General features: G+C 37.4%; 1 protein-coding gene across 2 annotated transcripts in view; it reads left to right on the top strand.

Annotated features, from left to right (window-relative positions):
- CRACD (capping protein inhibiting regulator of actin dynamics) overlaps window positions 1-19278 on the top strand; it is a 59543-nt gene that overhangs the window by 22891 nt on the left and 17374 nt on the right. The window contains exons 3-4 of one of the 2 annotated variants that reach the window (XM_085322787.1): window positions 9101-9236; window positions 17894-18058. In XM_085322787.1, the coding sequence (XP_085178913.1) occupies window positions 9101-9236; window positions 17894-18058 (301 nt within the window). The remainder of the gene's footprint in view (window positions 1-9100; window positions 9237-17893; window positions 18059-19278) is intronic. The other variant, XM_085322785.1, reaches the window with a different exon arrangement.

Here is a 19278-nt window from a genome sequence, read left to right as displayed (position 1 = left end):
ACATCTGCTCATCCAATAACAGCATATTATGAAAGCCGAGGCTAGGAGATGATACAGTTTATTTACTATGAAATATTCCCCATCTCCTGTATCTCCATTTCAATTTTTGAATATTTAATTTTCATTTTGCATTTCATGTGAATGAGAACAACTCACCTGCATCAAATGTAGCAAAACGCCGAACTAGCTGCTGATCAATRGCATTCACTTTTGTTGTCATAGAGGTTGGTCTGAAAAACAAATATGATTTTACATTCCTYGTCTCTGCAGTGAGTCTTTTATTATTACTCAAGTAATTACCTGACCTATACCTTRAAAGAATATGTCATGATTGATTAAGTAAGGGAAAAATAATGATCAGAAGAAATTGCTTTTGTCTTCTTCTTTCTGGACTTCTGTTTTCTGGATATCATTTAGATGGAATCTTATAAAGTAGATATATCAGAATAGTTAATGGCATACAATCTGTGCCAAAATTTCCAGGAACAGCTCATGGTATTTTCAAAGGTTCATAAAGGGAAGTCTTGCTTCTACCTCCAGCTCAAACACTAAKCCTGGTATATAAGCTTGAGATATATGTGTATTTTTTCCTCTACATGACTACTATTAGAGCATTTGATCTTATGAGAATGACTCACTAACAGTTCAGCTGTTTAGTTTCTAAATGTGGAGGTTGGGAGGAGGGAAGCCCAGCAACCTATAAATGATAACTTGTAAGAATCTGCTTTGTTAAAATAGGAAGAATAAAGAAACTTTATTTGATTTATTGGTTGTTTTGCTGGTAGTATAATTATACATTCATAAATCCCTGTGAATTAAAGTTGCTGGCTAAACTTGAAAATAACCAGACCTGTGGAGTCACCAGGCTTGTGTTTTGGGTCCAGCAGAGCTATCCTAATTCCCTTTTGGACAATTTCAGCCACTATTTTGACACATTTCTATGGTGATGTAGCAATGGGCAGTTCTATATGGATCAGGACCAACAGTAAATGAAGCTTCAAGCAAGTAGAGAGATCAAGAGCTCCCAAAATACCTTTCCTCAGTGATATCCAACTTTTGTCCACTGGGCGTTTTTTTCTTTTTCCTGGTTAGCCTATTTCCTGGATTTTGTCAGTCTTCTAGTTTTCCTTGTGAGTGCTCTACTGTGAGTACTTTCCTGACTGCAGTGGGAGAGCCTTGGCGCTGTGGTATTTGGTGTGCACCTTCTGCTGGAGCCTTTGTGTTAGCAGCACTCTGATCTCAGTAAGTACTTCTTCATGTTCAAGCAAACTGAAGACATTGACATTGTAAGTCTTTTAGAAACAAAGCACACATGGATTTTCCTCACTTGTTCCTGTCATCAGCTGAYACAGGAGTGTATTGCACAAGTTTCTTATTTCTGGGTTATGAGGTACGTTGTGGGAGTGAAGGAATGTTCCAAGACAGAAAAGGAAATTGCAAAGAAGAGCTTTGATCTGTCCAGTTCTTCACTTGTGTGGATCCTTTTAGAGGATTCATTACAGGTAGCAGTCTTCCATCGCATGTACTGTCTTGCTTTAGTCTCCCTGGAACTTCCCTCTGCTAATCAGCATGTTCATTCTTTCCTTGTTGATTCTGCATGGCAGCCACTTTTTCAGCAACTGGTAAAGGCTAGAGATGGAGTCCTGAACCAAGCAGATCTGTCATCTGTAATGAAATGTGCTCTCTTCTTTCCTTTTCCTTTTTTTCCTATATCACAAATGCAATCACAGTATAGCACTTATTCCTGCTGGGGCTGACTTAAWGACTTTTCATTTCCTTTTCTGTACATTTGGCCACATTTTAGAGCAAATGTTGCGTAAATGAATGCTACTCTTTGATGTAATAATATCATTACGTGCAGTTGTTTGCCAGATCAGTTTGAAATTTGGACCATTTAGAGACCTATTCCTTCTGTTAGCATACATGTTTCTGTGATAAGTGATGAATTGTCCATATTCCTCTAGTTTGTGGAGCTCAGTGTTAGGGATTCACTTGCAGAATTACTGGGAACTAGAGTGATGCCTTTCTTTGCTTTGCCGAGACTTTCTGAGCTTGGAAGATTTGGTAAGTAATTACATTAAACTCAAATGTCAATAATATAAAATGCATCTATTGATACTCTCTGGTCATGTGTCATTGCCTTCTCATCATTAATTTCTATGCACATAGTGATCACAGTTTTCGTTTAGATTATTGGCATGTATTAGAGATGCATCAGCTACTCAAAACTGGGCTTGATTCCTACTTTTAAGAGGGTAAATCTAGTTTATAGGGTACAGGTCTCCTGATAACACCAAACTGGAGCTTTGTGTAAGATAAAGTTGCATGATGTCTTGCAAAATGAGTGGAGATACAGTGCAGAGACAGCAAGCCAAGTCAATGGTAGGACCCTGGCAGGTTATAGTGGTGGGATGGYGCAATTTTTCCAGAGTTAGTGTCTTGAGGTTCAGCAGCTTTTGAAGGCAATCGAGTTACATCTTTAGACTGAGCACAGAAATGACCCCAAGTTTACTTTATGAAAACGAATTCTTCAAATACCCTGCTGAAATATCTTCCTTTGCCTCTTTAGCTTGTAAAGACCATGCTTGAGTCTGTTAATGCAATAACATTAATAACATACTGTCTAAGCACAGTTCTAACTCATAGCTATTGCAGCATGGGCAATATTTCCCATATAGGCAGAGTTTAGAACTAAATCTCACATTCCAGCACAACCAACACAGATGAATGGAAGGACACTAAAAATACAGCTCAGATCTAGAATCCATTTCTATTTCTTGCAGTATTAATACATCTCTGGAATGACTAGAAAATGCATTTTATGTGTTTTTCATCTCTAGCTGCCCTGGGGACACTCACGGGAGTGGAAAATAGTTGGGATCAGATTTCTTTTTTAAAACAAAACATTAGGTAGAAGGAAACTATCACTGCATGTGTCATTTTCCTGAGGCACTATTCTGGTAGGTGACTTTCAGATCTCTTTGAAGGGATTATACTAAAGATAGATACCTAGCTAAAACCAATTCATCTTTGCTTCGCAGACTTTGTGAATTTTCAGTATTAAAGTAGTCATATATTAAAAAGTTGGTTTTGTTCTTTTCTAATTACAGAATTGGTTTCTGTTGGAATTCTAAAAGAGTTAAAATCATGAGACTGGGGTTTTTTGGAGTCACTCTCTACAGACATAAAAGAACAGAACAACTCCTTCTTTTCTTTTATTTTCCTATTTCTATTTTTGAACCCTTTAGTATAGGAGTGGGAGGAACATTTATGAAATCCTGAAGAGGCAATTGGTGGTGTGAGCTTTCTGTACTACAGTAATGCGCTGACATGAAATTAGGCAAGAGCTGAGAGCTCAGTGTTTCCTGCTAACAAAACTTTCTCTTTTTAATGACTTCTCTTGTTCTTTGAGAGAAAAAGTAGATGTGGTTGTAAATGGGGTCTAAACCAGAATAGCAACCAATAGCGAGGTAAACTTACCCAGTACTCTGTGCAATATTGCCCCTACACTTACTCTCAGGCACATAAGGGTGTAGTTCCRCAGCACTATAAACTGATCAAAGCCCAGACTGCAGTTGTTCAGCTCTTTCCAGCAGCTTTCTGGCCATCAGTTCCAGCCCCCTCCTTTGGCCAGCGCGGGTGCTTTGCTGATGTATACTCAGCCAATCTAGGAARTTGTACATTTTATTTATTTATTTTCCTGATTTGTATTCAGCCAGATCAGCTCCCTCAGTTGGCTCATGTGAACCGTGAGCACTGTGCAGGCACAAAAGAGGTGACAGGAATGCAGTGGGAGGAGGATTAAGACGTGAAGAGAGATACCTCGCCCTGCCCTGCCTTGGAGTAGCTGGAGTTTTCATAAGGCAGCATCCTAAACAGACACAGATGCATAGTGTGGGGATCCAAAAAGAAATCTCTGTCAGCTTGCTGATCTTCACGGGAGATAAGCGAGACTCTTCTTGTAGCCTCAAGGTGGTCTCCTTCTGTAGTGAGGAACTTGTTTCATATTTCCTACGCGGACACAYGGGCACCTCAGCAAGACTGAGTAATGGGAAAAGGGTTTACTGCACAAAGCTTTTTGCAAGCTAGAATGAAAGATAKAGCTGTTGTTAGTACCATAAACCAAATGTATCTGTGTAATGTTTTACCTGTGGTTTTCTGAGATTCTTTTAGAAGTCTAGGATACAACAGAAGATACTTTTCCCTTTCCAGGGAAAAGAATTTACTAGCACTGAATTAAAAAAAAAAAAAAAGGCTATTTATTCATTTTGATGCGGAAGAAAACAAGTTAGGGACTTGCTGTATTTGACGCCACTCTTCTTACAGCTACAGCTAGACCAGGACTTGGAGTCCATGTCATGTCCGTAGTAAAGATGTGGTGTGGTTGCTGTACTCCATATCTTGCCCCCTGTTTGACGGTGCTGGCTTCTTTATTTATAAAAATCCTGTKGGATAGTTGGCTCTGCTGTCTTTTTTATGCCCTTGCTGTACCCTCAAAATAAATAAATGTCCTTAGGGAGTCTTTTTGTGCCATAGCCTGTATGTATCAAAGAACCTCTCATTTGTTCTTAAAAATGTAGTAGTTCCTAAGGATTTCATCCTAATAATCAAAAAGTGAAAAGTATGCTCTTAGTGTTGCTGGGAAAAAGTATTCCTCCCTCTCTTCAGGAATATAAATAGGGACAAAGGTGTGGTAAAGAGAACTGAGAAGCAATGAAGATTAACTTCACTTTTGACTATGAGAAAAATGATTTTGAGAAGTTGTTTATTGGATGTGAAACTAGAATATCATACTCAGTGTTGCAACTGATCTCCAGAGATAACTTGTTTAAGGATTTGCTGAAAGTGCTTTGTATTTTGCTGTAACGCATCCATAATTCATTTAATTCAGTCAGATTTCCAGAAGTGAGTCAGATTGTGGTTCAATTATTTTCAGCACAAACAGCCTCCAAAGTGTCATCATCAGTATTGTCAACAGAAGTGCTCCAAAACTGATGCCACTGTTGTCCCACATCTTTTGGAAGTTGATATGCATTTTGAAACTGAGTAATACCTTTAACTGTGGCTAAGATTTTAATCCGTGTCTCTGAAACACCATGAATCTATCGAAAGACATTCCTAGTGCTGACGTGCCTTTTAATTGAGGGCTTTCTGAAACATAGTCTGCAGATGTGTTTTGTGAGGATATTTTTGTATAAAGCCTTCGGAGAAAGCCTTCAGAAATGAGAAGAATGGTAGTAGCAGTAAAGGAGACTCAATTATTCCTACTGTATTATAACATAAAAGGAATTCAATCTTTCTAAAACTAGAACATGAGAAGAATGAAAAAAAAGGAATGGAAAAGGACTTTTATGATAGAATCTGTCACACTCACAGCTGGGAGGATTTGAAAGGATGTAGGCTTAAAGGGAGTAAAATAAGAGACCTTTCATGAAGTTCAGGTATCCTGGAAATAACCTTGAATGCTATTTAAACTCACCTATAAAAGAAACTAGATTACTACAATGTGTACATTTTAAAAATGTGTTATGGTTTAGATAGACTTTTAAACAACATTTTAAAACCATTTTTATCAAGTATTGGACAGAGGGACTAGCAAAAACGCTCAGTTACACAGTTGTGGAATATYCAATATGTCTGTAACACATTTTGAGGGAGTACAGTAGAGATAGGCTAGGAATAAYTCCTTGTGGAATATCACATAAAAGTTTCATATCTTTTAACAATTTGGAGTGTATTTGTTTTGGTAGCAAGTTTAAAAAGGAAAAAAAAGCAGAGAAGAGTTTTCAGAATACAAATTTGGTCTCAGCTCTACAAAACAAAGAAGTGAGAAGATGCCATTTTCATTCATCTACATCTTGTAGTGAGGAAGTATGTAAGCTGAAGGCTGTTGGAGTGAGGGAGAATATCAGAGGRAGGTGTTATACATGCTTGGGCTGGTCTTGATCTTCCCTAAGTAGCACTATGGGCACTTGTCTGAGATAAGAAACTGAGCTGGTTGGACTTCCAGTGGTGATGTTCTTAAGATTACACAGGTCATATGAAGTTTCCAGGCTGTTTCACGTGGCCTGGTGTACCAAAGGGAGCCTTACATGATATTTTAACGAGTCTGATCACATTAACCAGAAACTTGAATTTGTGTATAGCCACTGTACTGTGCATCTCAAACAGTCAGAAGATTCATGGGATTAGTTCACCTGCAGAAGGTGAGACAAGATCCATAAAAGGTTYCTTGGCTCTATAGCAGAACTGAGATGGTAATGTGCAGCTGTGTCCTGGACAGTCCCGCAGCACTGACCTCAGAAATCTCTAGTTTCTTCCATGTTGAGAATTCAGATTATTAGGCAGTTCCTATTGCCAGAGCATCCTTGCTGTTGGTCAGCAGTATTTTGATTTGAACTGCTAGTGAACTGTATTCAATTCAAAAGCTGCAAATTGGCTGTTCCTGACTTAGGTATTAACAGACTCATTAGTAAGATTAAGAATCATTTGCAAACAAGTCATTGAGCTCTTTTTTTAGTGCCTGAATTGCAACCATTGCCTACTAATTAGTTGTGACAAGCAAAGGGGAGAGGTTAGGGATAAACATGAGCTGTTTAATTAAAAGTGTGCAGCAACAAAATTTCTCCTTGTAGCAAGAATGCTAATCCATTGGGTGGTAAGACAGGAGAATAAAACTCAGTGAACAGCTAAGAAACAAAGCCATAAATATCTAAGCCATGATACTACTAGAAGAGTTTTTAAGTGTAGACCCTCTTTAGAGCACAATATGAACTGGATGATACTTTTTCAGTAGATCTCTCTGTTCAAAAGTAAATAGTAAAGTAATTCCCACTGGTATTGCCTTCTGCACCCACAGCCATTTCAGGTTTTGAACCATGAAATAGGAGGGATTGGGACGGGCTGGTTTGTCCAACTTCGCATGTTCGCCTCAGTTTTGAATGTGAATCCACAGACTTTTCCTCTTGTTGAACTTCTGGAGCTTTCAGTTCAAACAAACCTAAATAACTGTATTGAAGAGCCAGCTTTGCCTGGGCATCCTGTCAAACCGCTCATGTTGCAAGCCAGCTCTGCGAGATTTTTCTCCCCATTAAAAGGATATTTCTCAAGCTATGGTTCATGGGCTGATTCCTGGAGGTCCAAGGAAAGTACACAACTTTCTGGCACATACTCCAAGGCAGTGCAGTTTTACCATGGTCTTTGTTCAGGCTGAGTCATGATGATTCAATACAGAAACCTTTTAGAAAACAGTTTAAAAATATACATTTATGTTTTCTCTAATAAAAGGTTTCTAAAAGAAGGTGCACTACCTTTAGTAACAATCAAGGAATTTTTTTAATTAAAAGAAAATCTAGAATAGAGTATAGCATCAGTTAACTGTTCCTACTCTTTAATGGCTAGAAATGGTAGGGAGTGTTGAACAGCTCTATGCTTGATTGTGCGCTGGTTTGTTTCAAATGAAGTGTGTAGTTCAAATATTATTTTTGGATAAAAGTTAGTTTTTCAGTTTCCTCTGCTTGCATTGTAGGAAAAAAGAGTATTGGGAGCGGTGTGTGTTTTCTGCAAAAGCGTGAATGATTTATTTTGTGAGAGCAAATGTATTTTTATATATAAGATAGAGAGAGGGTGAGGTTGTGAGGGGGCTTTTTCCCAGTATTTTTAGGTCACTGCTAAGAAATTTTAATATAAAATTCAGCAATAGATTATAATTTAGTTGATTGTAAAAGGTTGATATTAATATATATAATACTCCTACTTGATAAGAAAAGGTTATAATTTTTGTTTAAAAAGATGATGTTCATACCCCAGATGAAAATGTATTAAATATATTCCAAACATTTTATTTTAAAGGAGGAAGAAAACTATTTTGAAGACTTAATAAGTATTAATACATTTTTTTAAAGGGAGAAAAAGAGAAGATACTGATTTTCTTAAATATGTGAGGGTTTTTTTCATTATTGTCTTATTCTTTTCTCTAGAAGTATCCATCTTCCTTGATTTTGATGAAATATTTATTTATAATCATAAATATTTAATTTAATGAGTTTTTTTCTGTCACATATTGCAGATTGTTAGTTAGATCAGTATGAAAAAGTTTCTTTTTTCTCTAGACTGTAAATTACTGAAGCTTTAAATGAATTTCATAGACTTGCCAATAAGTTTTTAAATGTAGAGACTTGCGACCTCTCAGTTGCTCAGTTTTCTTCTACCGTGGCTTTTATTGTGTTCATATCCTACTGACTTTCCAATCACCATAGTGTATTCTAGGCTAGACAGCAAATAACGTTCAAACTCACCCCCTCACTCTCCTAAAAGAGCCCTAGAGTAACACCCCCAAACTTTCTTTAGTTCTCAGTTATCCTTATGGAGCCTTTCACATCACTAGTAAGTGGAAACACTTTTTGTTTAATGGATTTACAGAAGGCGTATAATTCTGTAATATGTCAATTCMGGTGTTTGACAATAATATTTTATTATAAACATGATTGTACTAGTGTGGTGATATGGAACAACAAAGCAATGAGCTACACAAGGTAGTTTTTTAGAAGTATGTTAGTACAACTTACTGCTATTATTTTTTTTGTGTTATGGTTATACTTTTTCTTGGGAGTTGCTGCTTTTCTTTTATACCGTAAGGCTACCAGGCTACAGCATGAATGCAGGTGTTCCTAAATATGCGGTATGGTAACATATTAATCATCACAATATGCCATATATCCTAAATGTAGCATTTATATTTGAGACTTTCTTAAGAAAAAATGATTGAACTTCTCAACATTTCTTTAAAAAACACCTCACTATGCCCTTCGAAGGTCAAAAACTGTGGATGAAGGAATCACAGACCTCTATGGACCTCATGATCTTTTGCTACTGCAATTTTTTTTTTTTTTTTTTTTTTTTTTTTTAAGACTGTCAGTTAATATTGTACTTTGCATTGTGTCTCTGGAAATATTTTTTTTTTTTTTTTGGTAGAAGGCAAGGGGGAAGGAAACTTCTGTTCAGCAAAGCAGCTATGATATGAACAAATAAGAGAAATTTTGTGGGGTCACACTCAAAAATTCATTGTTGTATTTATTTATTCTTTTAACTGCATTTCCAGGTCCTCCCATTATTCTATTGGCACTCGAGCTTTTTCCCATGACAGTATTTTTATACCTGATGGGAGAACGGAGAGTGAACAGGCAATCCAAGCAATGTCACAGGAGAACATTCTAGGAAAAGTCAAAACTCTTCAGGTAAGAAATTATAAGTAGTATGAATATTTAAGATATGGTGGTAAATGGGCTCTGGAGCTCTGGAATGTATTAAGCATGGATAAAGGGGGTTCTTTTTCAGTGACCTTGGCCAATTTCTTAGCCATGCAAGTAATTCTGACAGTTTGCAGAAGGTCTAAAATTTGGTCKTGAAAGGTGTGGTGGTGATCCTGCAAGCAGATCTTTAGAAATGTTTGCAGCCTTGGGGTGGTCATTTGAGTTGAACTCATGGGTTTGGCATGTCCATCCTTACACCTGCAGATGTGATACTGAGTGAAAAGAGGAGAGTGGGCGCAGCATACAGTGTGAGACTTCCCTGTAGTGCAAATTTAATTATTTATATATTACTTCTTTTTTTCTCATTGCCTCTCCATAGTTCTCTATTGATTTTTTTGTTGTTGTTGCTTTGTCATTTAATTCACGCAAATTGCTTACAATTGATTTCTAAGTTTATCTTTTGTTCATAAAATCTACCAGGCACTTTGGTGGATGTTTTCCAAATTTATCTTCAGTTTCAGGGTTTGAGTAAATCAGTAGAAATCAAACCTCCTCAGTGACCTGTCACTGTCCTTCCAACAGTCTTTATGAAAGTCAGATATATTTMTCTCTCCAAAGAAAACAATACATGAGTAACTTCATAAACAGTACATTTGGGTATATGCTGTTAAAATGTTTTACATGACCTGTTTTTCCTTCTTAAAAAGAGTTCAGAGGGACACCTCTTACATCTGCAGAACTTGCTGTCCAGGATGCTTTCTATTCTCTTTCTATTCTCATGAGGGAGCTTGTGCCTGTTCTCGTTTCCCTAACCATGATTTCTGCAACTGTACCCTGAGTTTTAGGACAACAACATGCTGAAATCCTATTGCACATTCTTGGGTGGACCTTAATATAGCTTAAATTTGGGTCCTAGAGGTGACCAATTATTAGACTGTTACTACTATTTGAAGATTTTGTGCACTTACCAGTTGTATTTTTATTTCCTCTCCCTCTAAGATAATAGTACCACATCTTAAAGTTTTCTTTTGTACAAGTTTCTCTGTATGACCTTTATCACTGAACCTTTTAAGTTTCCTTATTTCTTTTTTCCCCTGGAAAGCTTTGGCTGTTGTACTGTATATTGTCAAAGCAAATGCTTGCTTTACTCTGTTTGGGGCTATTCCATAGAGTAGCTGAGCATCACAAATTGAAATGAATCTCTGTACTGTACCATTTTTTGTATTTGAAGTTGGGCCACACAGGCTTTGCATATCCTAAGAGCTTGGAATTATTATTCCTTTGGTTTATCTGTGACTCACTTAGGRAAGTGCCATTAAAATACTTGAACAAATTTCATGGTATTTTCCCTATTCAATAGCAACCAACAAATACTGACTGCCTGGTTCTTACTTTCTAAGTGGATAATCTGCATCATTAGCAATGCACTCCATTGCATCTTCTTGAGATACCATGCAGAAGGTTTCTTCTGTCTTAGATATACTTAATGCAAACATCGTGTTTCTGGATTTTTTTTTTTCTTTCTCTGCATTTTCCCAGACTTTCCTAGAGCTTTTGCACACATCAGAAACCTCAGTAGGTTCAAAATCATGACATAACCTTTTCAGTGTTGGTGATGTTTCCTATCCCTTTTCAGTATTCTCCCTTTACACACCATTCTTTCTACTGTAGTATTCTGAGAGAGCAGATTGTGTTTGCTACATGATTTTGCAATTACAAAAATTCTGATACAAGTTTCTCATATTGGAGAGTGGGTTTCTGCATGAAGTCCTTTTCTGCAATCTCACACCTATGGGAACCCTTCTACTTCTTCAAATTATGGGAAGAGGGGTGATAGTCATCTCTTCTAAAATGCCTTCTATTCCTTAAAACCATGTTTGAGGTCAGCTCCCAGTAAAGTCATAGGCCATTCCATCAACATTACTATGGTTTTGCCCAAACTTATACATCACATCGGATGCACAGCACTTTCAGTTTCAGTTTGCCTGACGAGATGCTCCTCGGTAAAGAAGTGTTGCCAGGATTCAATGTCTTGGTCTGACTCTGAACTTTCTGTATTCCAGACAGAGATTAAAAGTACTATAGATTTTAACTATTCTCAGGAATTGTTTTGGGGTGGTTTTGTAAAGCATTCTTGGAAAACTTGATTCTTTTTTTCTAAGAGGCAGCATGCTAACAAACCCAGCTGCTCACATTGGACATCAGTCTGAAAGGATTTTGAAATTGGAATAGAAACACAAGCTGTTTAATACTGATAATGCCAGATCTCATTCTACTGACCACAAAAGTCATTTCCCATTCCCTTTCTCTTTTGGTAGCTTTGGAGTGTTGATGAACTGGCGATGAAATACTGTGTAATGGTGCAAAACTCTCTTTAAATGTGAGAGCCTGGGAAGTTGACCAGTGTATTTGCGGGCAGGGTTTCTTATTGTAGAAATTCTTTCTTTCCAATTCTGTGCTCAAGGTAAATCAGCTCTTCTGGAATAGTTCCTATTACTTTTTACTGATTTTCAGATTGGCAGCATTCATCTTACCAGGTTTTCAGTAGATGGATTTGGTCATGTTCAAGGGTTTCAGTGTGTGCCAGAAGGCAGAGTGAGAAAAAGCTCGACTTCTCTCTTAACCTCCTATGTGGCCTTTGCTTTGATGGATACATTTGATGGATAGTGTGGAGCTATCTCTGTGTTTGGACGTGGGCAGCAGCTTGTTGTCTGCCTCCTGCCTTCACTGAACCTGTCCTGCATCATCGGTCATCCGTGAGGCTGCAGCAGTCAGACCGAAGAAGTATTGCAGATTGACCATGGCCTATGGCTTATTCCATTTAGGAACTATTGGGCTACATATTTTAAGTTTGATGCGGCCACACAATTTAAAACAAACATATCTTCCACTCTCTAAATTTGTAAAACACCATTTATTACATAGTGATTAATTATGGTAAGAGCCAAGTTCTTCATTAACATATTTTGGGCATCTAGGCTTCTTGGTCAAATTTTAGAGGATCAATTTTTAAATTCAGATTTCTCTGTTTTGGACTGAAGAATGTTCCCAAGTTATTTATTCTTTCCCAAATGAATGATTGTTCAGTTTTTGATTCTCTGTTTTTTGGGTTTTTTTAATCATTAACGTATCTTAGCTAATGGTTGAGCCAATGGTTACTCCTCTGTGCATTTTTATTTCTGTATTCTACAAGCCATTCCCATTATTGCTTGTATTTAATATTGCCTAGATTTCAACAAAGCTATAGAGCAATTTATTAAACCTCAAAGCTATTTTTCTTCAACTTGATGTTCTCCAATTTGTAGAATTGGGAGTGAACTTTCACTGAATGATTGTCAGCCCAGCTTTCTTACAGTTCATTTCTTTGTTGCCAATATTTTCTAGTGCCAGCGTAGCCTAATTGTTTTCTTCATATTCAACGTTTTTTTTTTACTTTATGAACTAAATTTATCACTTGTAATTATTCTATCACTTCTCAGACAGAATCCTTTTTTTATATAATCCTATTAAATATATCAGTCTTGAAAATCAGCTTCTGTTTTCCTTACTAGTGTTTGCTTTGCTTTTGGCATAGTGGAAGGGGAGACTCAAGTGACAAATTCCACGGCCCTTGTGAATATCGTCAGGCTTTCCGGAAAGTCTTGCTCTTGACAGACAGACACCTATCATCTATTGCTACTTTTTATCCCGTAATCTTCTTTTGCATCTAGATTTTCTGAATTTTTGCAGAGAATTACATACGTCTACAGATCCCCTGCCATTCTATATGCAGTTTGCTGCTTTCCCGTTCTTCTCCTTTGGACTCTCCCAAACTCTTTGTTGAMGTAGAGTGGCCCAAACCAGGCATGCTGCTCCAGCAATAGAGTTGAATACTTCCCTCTTGTGTCTTATACCAACACCTATGGTAATACTTTTCAAGTAGTTTGACATTGTTATTTTATATCTGGTTTACTTTCTAAAGCCTCTGGATATACCAAAATAACTTTCCCACAGTAAGCTTTCCAGTTTATTCTGTCTCTTTGACTAAAGGAGGAATTGTCCATGTGCCATGTTGTGCTTATTTAGATATGCTGCGAATTTTCCTGTTTAGGCAAAGATGTGGAGCAGCTTCCAGTAAGAGRAGAACTATATACATTGTCTTTTCAGCCTGGAAAAGAAATGATAGGGAAGAGGATATATTAGTGGTGCATAAAATCAGGAATGGATCTGGGAAGATGAATAGAGAACAATTATTCAGTCTTTCACAGTGTTAGAACTTAGGGACATCAACTGAAACTAGTAGCAAGTTCAACCCAAAATATAGAGATATTTCTTTATATAGCGCATGGTTGGACTGCAAAACTCACCGCCATTGAGCACTGCCGTGGTTTGAACATTTATAGGAGTTCAAAAAGCAATGAGGAAGATTTGTAAAAGTAAAGCCCCCAAATGATGATTGACTTCAAAAGTATGCCACGAATCACTAGAGAGTTTACAGATGAAGTCTTAGCATGGACTAACCCTCTTCTCATACCTTCTCTAGGCACTTGTTTTTGGTCACTGTGAAAGACAGTATACAGGACCAAATGGAATTATAACAGTACGTTTGTTCTTAGGACAAGTATTTATGATGCATTCATTATTTCACAATTATACATAACTTTATGACCAGAAAACAGAACTTAAGTTATTTATATATGTAGGCATTGCAAGCATACATGAGAAAATAAGTATTTGAGCTGAAGGCAAAAACATCACTAGCACTTCTTGTAAAGCTTGTTTGAATAGAATCAGCTGAAGTAGTACAAAACTACTATTTTGATGATTTTGAACTGAACACAGTAAGTTCTTTTCCATTTTTGGATCCAATCCAGGCATGAAACTGTACGAATAATGTAGTTCCATGGATTTGAATCCAACATGCCTGCAAGCAGGCATGTACGCGGAAGAGGAGCCAAATCTGAGTGAAAGGGGAGACATATGGTCCAATCTGGGCTTCTGCTGGTTAATAYGGAAAGTTTGTTCTGTGGCATTTCCTATACAAATACAAAGAGGGGTTTGAGGAGTCTAAGGGTTTTAATTTGCTGCAGGTGCCAACTAACACAGAGCAGTTTAACCTAGGAGTTTTATTTCTGAAGTTATTAATAGTAACCTGGTGTAAAGATGTTAGTTAAATAGTATCATGCTCTAGCAAATTATTTTGCGTAAAATAAAAGTGCATCTGTGTCGTTGTCCAATAACTGAGAAAGATTTAGATTAGTGACATTCGAGTCGCTAATCTAAGTGCAAACTTTTTATTTTTTTTCCTAAATTTCTAGTATTTCTTTGCCTTTRTTAGATAAATGCATTACTTACAGTTGCAACACAATTGTGATGTTACTCTTACCAGTATATCTGCCACCCTTCTTCCCAAAGACCAAACCTATGTCTGAAAATCACTTACTGACCAAATCATGAAAAACATCTCAAGCACCACGTCACAAAAAAAAAAAGTGAAATTTGGAACTAAACTGAGATACGAAATCAGGGCCATCCGCCAAAGAAAATCCCAATAATAATCCTTTGGGTGTAGCTCCAGTATGTACTTTCCTTTTATCTACCCTAACAACTGGGGTATAAAGAGATCTAAGATGCAAGAGCACTTGGGCTTAAATAGCCTTCTGCCTTTGCATAAATGTGTGTGTGCCTGCACTGTGCACCTCCTGCTCTCAGGGAATATTCAGGGTTTATAGTTTTGTGGTCAGAAATATATATCTAACTGAAAATTCTGAAGAATTTGAAACTTCTTAATGGCCTTGCAGCTTGATTTGATGTTTCTGTCCATTTTGTAATTGGATATTGTTTCTTAAAATATCTGTATTTTCAAGCAAAACTTCTGTGCTTCTTATTCTTTCAGGGATACATTTTTGGGGTTTTTATGACTTAATTGCTAGTGAATATTTACTATATKTTTTTTTTGGAGAGAGAGCAATTGCATTATACTTTTAGTAAAAGGACATTTTTAGAAAGATCAAAGCAGGTTTTAAACTATTTGAAAATAATCAGAATGAATTTGCTCTGTGGTAACAATAAGCTAGTTGAGATTTTTACATTCAGTATTCAGCATCAGCTTTGGAGATTAAAATGCACTGAAAGAAATTGACTGGAAATTAATGACTATGTTAATAGAGTTTATTTAATCAAGATAAATGTGTTCAAAAATACCAGTAATAAATACAGAAAGGAGCCTTTTTTACAGTAAGGAATGTGAGAGTTTATAGATTTTCTTTCTCAATCTTCAAACTAATTTATGCGAGTCTGAGTAAATAAATCTTTAATGTTTAAAAAGATTTTGAAGACTCCATATAGTCCAGAAATATTTCAAATATTCTATTTCCTGGAAATATCAGGAAAATAACATTTTAAACTTGTGTGTATACAAATGACATTTTTACAGCATGAGCCTCAAGCATGCTAGATCACAATTAGAAAAGCTGCTCTTTTTAACTCACATGCTGTTCTGTACAGTAGCTCCATTCACCCACAACTCACCATTCACTGCATGTACAATAGAATATCAGAAAATCAAGCAAACAACCATCCCTTCCTCCAAAATACATTTCAAGTAGTGTATATATATGTATATACATATATACATGTTCTTGCTAAAAAAACGACACTGAAATCCTTAGTCTTTTTGTGTAGTTGCTCAGCTAATTTGGACAGTTCCAGTTTTCTGCCTGGAAGAACTACTTGCCTAGGAATGTGACTCTAGGATGAAGAAAGGAGTGACCTCAAATTAAAAAAAMCCCACCTTATTAAGAGGTTGTTTTAAAATTAGTTTCTCCTGTTATCAGAGGAGCTACAGGAATTAGCAGCTTGCAGAATTACTGCCTTTACAATACCTACTACAGACTTGTTTACTGTCTTGAACTCCTGTTTACACAGTGGAAACAGGTAAGATTTCAAATTTGAGAGTTATACTAATAGCACTAAAGCCTGGAAGGACTTGTTGAAACTCTTGCCTTTGGGCTATAGGTTAACTGCCAGTATCTAGGCAGGAATAAACCTGTGCTATTCAAAATCATCCAAKTTGTCAAAATAGTGTATTAAATACTTTGTATTACTTACTGCCAGAATCCAGATGGGTACTTGGGTGAGGAAACTGAGAAAAACTATCCCAATTTAATAACACAGTTATTGACTGTTATTGCATGTACTTTGTGTTAAAAGTTTGATACAGAGACCTGGTAATAGTTTGGGGATATTGTGGATAAACTTTAGATAAGGGTCTGGTCTGCTGTGCAGTGATGGCAACCAAGACTGATCTGACATGAATCCTTTCAGAGGTTTACCCACTGCTATCAAAAGGTATATTCCCTTGCCAGCCCCTCATGTTACTGATTCTAACCTACAGGAAAGAAAAAATGTCCTTATTTTACGTAACAGCTACTGTCATCTTCTGCAGTTCTCAGAGGCAAAGTCTTGTCAGCGTCTGTTTATATAACCAACATTCATATTGAACAAGTCACACAGGTGAATTCCTGCTGTGAATATTGTTGAGCTGGAGATGTTCACAGCAACAAAAGACACAGATGGAAGATCTCCTTTGGAGAGTTTGCTGTCCTTTAGAAGACTAGGGCAGGAAAAGAACTACTTGCTCCCCTCTGTCCAATTGAGAGTGATTTCTTGCAATATTTCAGGAAGAAAATCTATCACTAAATGTTCCTCACGCCTATCTATTCCATTTTCAAGAGAATTTCTTTTAACTCTTATGCTAAAAAGATGTTTACCCTCAAAAACTTTGTGGTATGGATCCCAGCATTACCCAAAGATGTAATTTCCTCAGATGACCTTACCTGATGGCAGATATTATATGCTGCTTATTTTACTCATCTCATCGTTGATGTAATTTAAGAGTACTTTCCTGTAGCCCTTAAGAGATGATTACAAGGAAAATGTATGGCATGGAAGCTCTTTTATCCGTAGATCTCCTGGAACACCCATGAATAAACTTTCTTGTGCAAAAGTGGTGATGTGGCAGTGCACATGAACATAATACAGTTTGTGTACAGTTTCTGTGWGATCAAGCATCTCAGAGAAGCTGGGTTTCCCCTCCCTTGAGAATTTGCCTCTCCTAAGGCAGTGTTATGTCAAAGCCTTAACATTTAAAACTTAGAGGTACATCTCACTATAAGGATATTTTTAACAACTATGGCTGCATGGGTTGCAGGGTTTGGGGGCTGTAGAAGAAAGAGGTTGCCTTTTGGCACAATTTCAGCTTATCATAGTAAACTGGTGTCATGAATTTAATGCTTTGCTGCAATTGTAAGGCCTAGTAATGAGCTTTTACAAACAAAGTCTTAACCTAGGAACATAGGGAGATTTACAAAACAGGAAAAATGTTTCAAGAGTCACAGTAAGTTTGAAAAAAATGGCAACATTGAGATYGCAAGCTGATAATGCAAAATCACAGTTCAGGCTGTAATTCCTGACCTTGATGACTTTGAGGAGAGAAAGAAGAGGGAGTGGCTACCGTGCTGCAGCAATGTGAGTCTTGACTTGGTTTTCTGTCCAGAGCCAGAAGTTGCCCTGAGTATTTGTATGTGGAGAAAGGGTGCACGCTAGACTTGGCTTATATTGCTCATAATACAAAYACCTTTTTTTCTCTTCTTGTTTTTCAGCAACAGTTGGCCAAGAATATTAAATTTGGGCAGCCTCCACAAATGACAGTTTCTGTGAGGACAATGGGGGAGGCAAATGCTAGTGTAGAAGAGGATGTATTGCTCAGTAGCCCTATGGAGATTGAGACTCAGCAGGACACAGTGCTCTCAGACAGTGGTAATAAAGTAAGCACTTTAAATCGACATATTCACAGCATCATAGTGGTACTGAAACAGTAAAGTTCACTGGGACATGGCAGATGTATCCGGTGAGGCATACCTCAGCTCATTGAGCTGTTTTATGTGAGTAGGATCTCGCAGCTCGGGCTTCCTGGGCTAGTGAGAAGTGTATGCACTTGGCGTCCTGAGCAGGGAGCTACAAAATCAGCAGTTTGAATGTCTGCTCTGAACTTCCAGCAAAGCAGACAACGCTCACAGCATAGCTGGAAAACAGGAACTTATGTGAGACAGAAAATGTCTATGGATTTCCTAACGTGGAAAGTTGTGTGCAGCACTGCATGGCAAAAACAAAAATTCTTTCACAATGAGAGAGACTGGAGCATAAATCAGTAAAATACTTGCTTTCAGGGCAAATATCCATTTTCTTATAGAACAGAAACTAAAGACAAACAGGRGAAAGAAATATTTTGATAACTATCTATGAATCCAAGTATCCAGTATAATCCAGGTAATTATCCATTGATTTTGATGCCAGGAACTGTAGGCATTCAGATGCCTACAAGGGCTTGTTAAGATAATGTAGGAAAACAGGTAGTGACGACAGCTCTCTGGAAATCTCCTAATCTTGTCACTGATGGGAACCTAGGGGACAAAGTGAAACCCTTAACAGCTCAGAGGAAGCTGCCTGTGCCTGCAAACCTTTGCAGAAGGCATGCAACAACCCACTTGTGTGTATGCAGGCAGTAAGATCAAGGAGGGACACAAGGACATGGGCCTCAGCTAGCTAATGAGTGCTAATGCGCAAGAGCTTGTATAGCTATGTGTTTTTCCATCTCCAAATCGCATGATTTCACAAGTCTTTTGAATATACTATGTATGTATGCTATGAAAGGCAGTGACAGCGAGCATCTTCTATTGCCTATGCCTACATTCAGCCAAACATGTAGCAGGGGGGTTTCTGTTTGAGGTGGCCCAAACTCTTCATCAGTCTTCAAAGGGCGACTTARCTTTTCTTACCGTTACTCCTTCCTTCAAGGCTGTGGTTGGATCTGTCAGAGAGTCAGGTTTTTGAATAGGAAATACACACACCTTCCTCTTCCTTTGCAGCCTGGAAGGCTACAAGTGAAGTCAAAATACGGTGTACTACTTCTGCTTCACAAATAGTCTCCTGTGAAGCAATCACTTAAGGTGAATCAAGGGCATCCTGCATACATCAGAGCACAAGG

Source organism: Rhea americana, unplaced genomic scaffold, assembly GCF_003343005.1.
Source record: "Rhea americana isolate MKP2758 unplaced genomic scaffold, rheAme1 scaffold_8, whole genome shotgun sequence".
NCBI lineage: Eukaryota > Metazoa > Chordata > Aves > Rheiformes > Rheidae > Rhea > Rhea americana.
The sequence above is the reverse complement of the archived record's forward strand: the minus strand, read 5'-3'. Positions and strand labels throughout refer to the sequence as shown.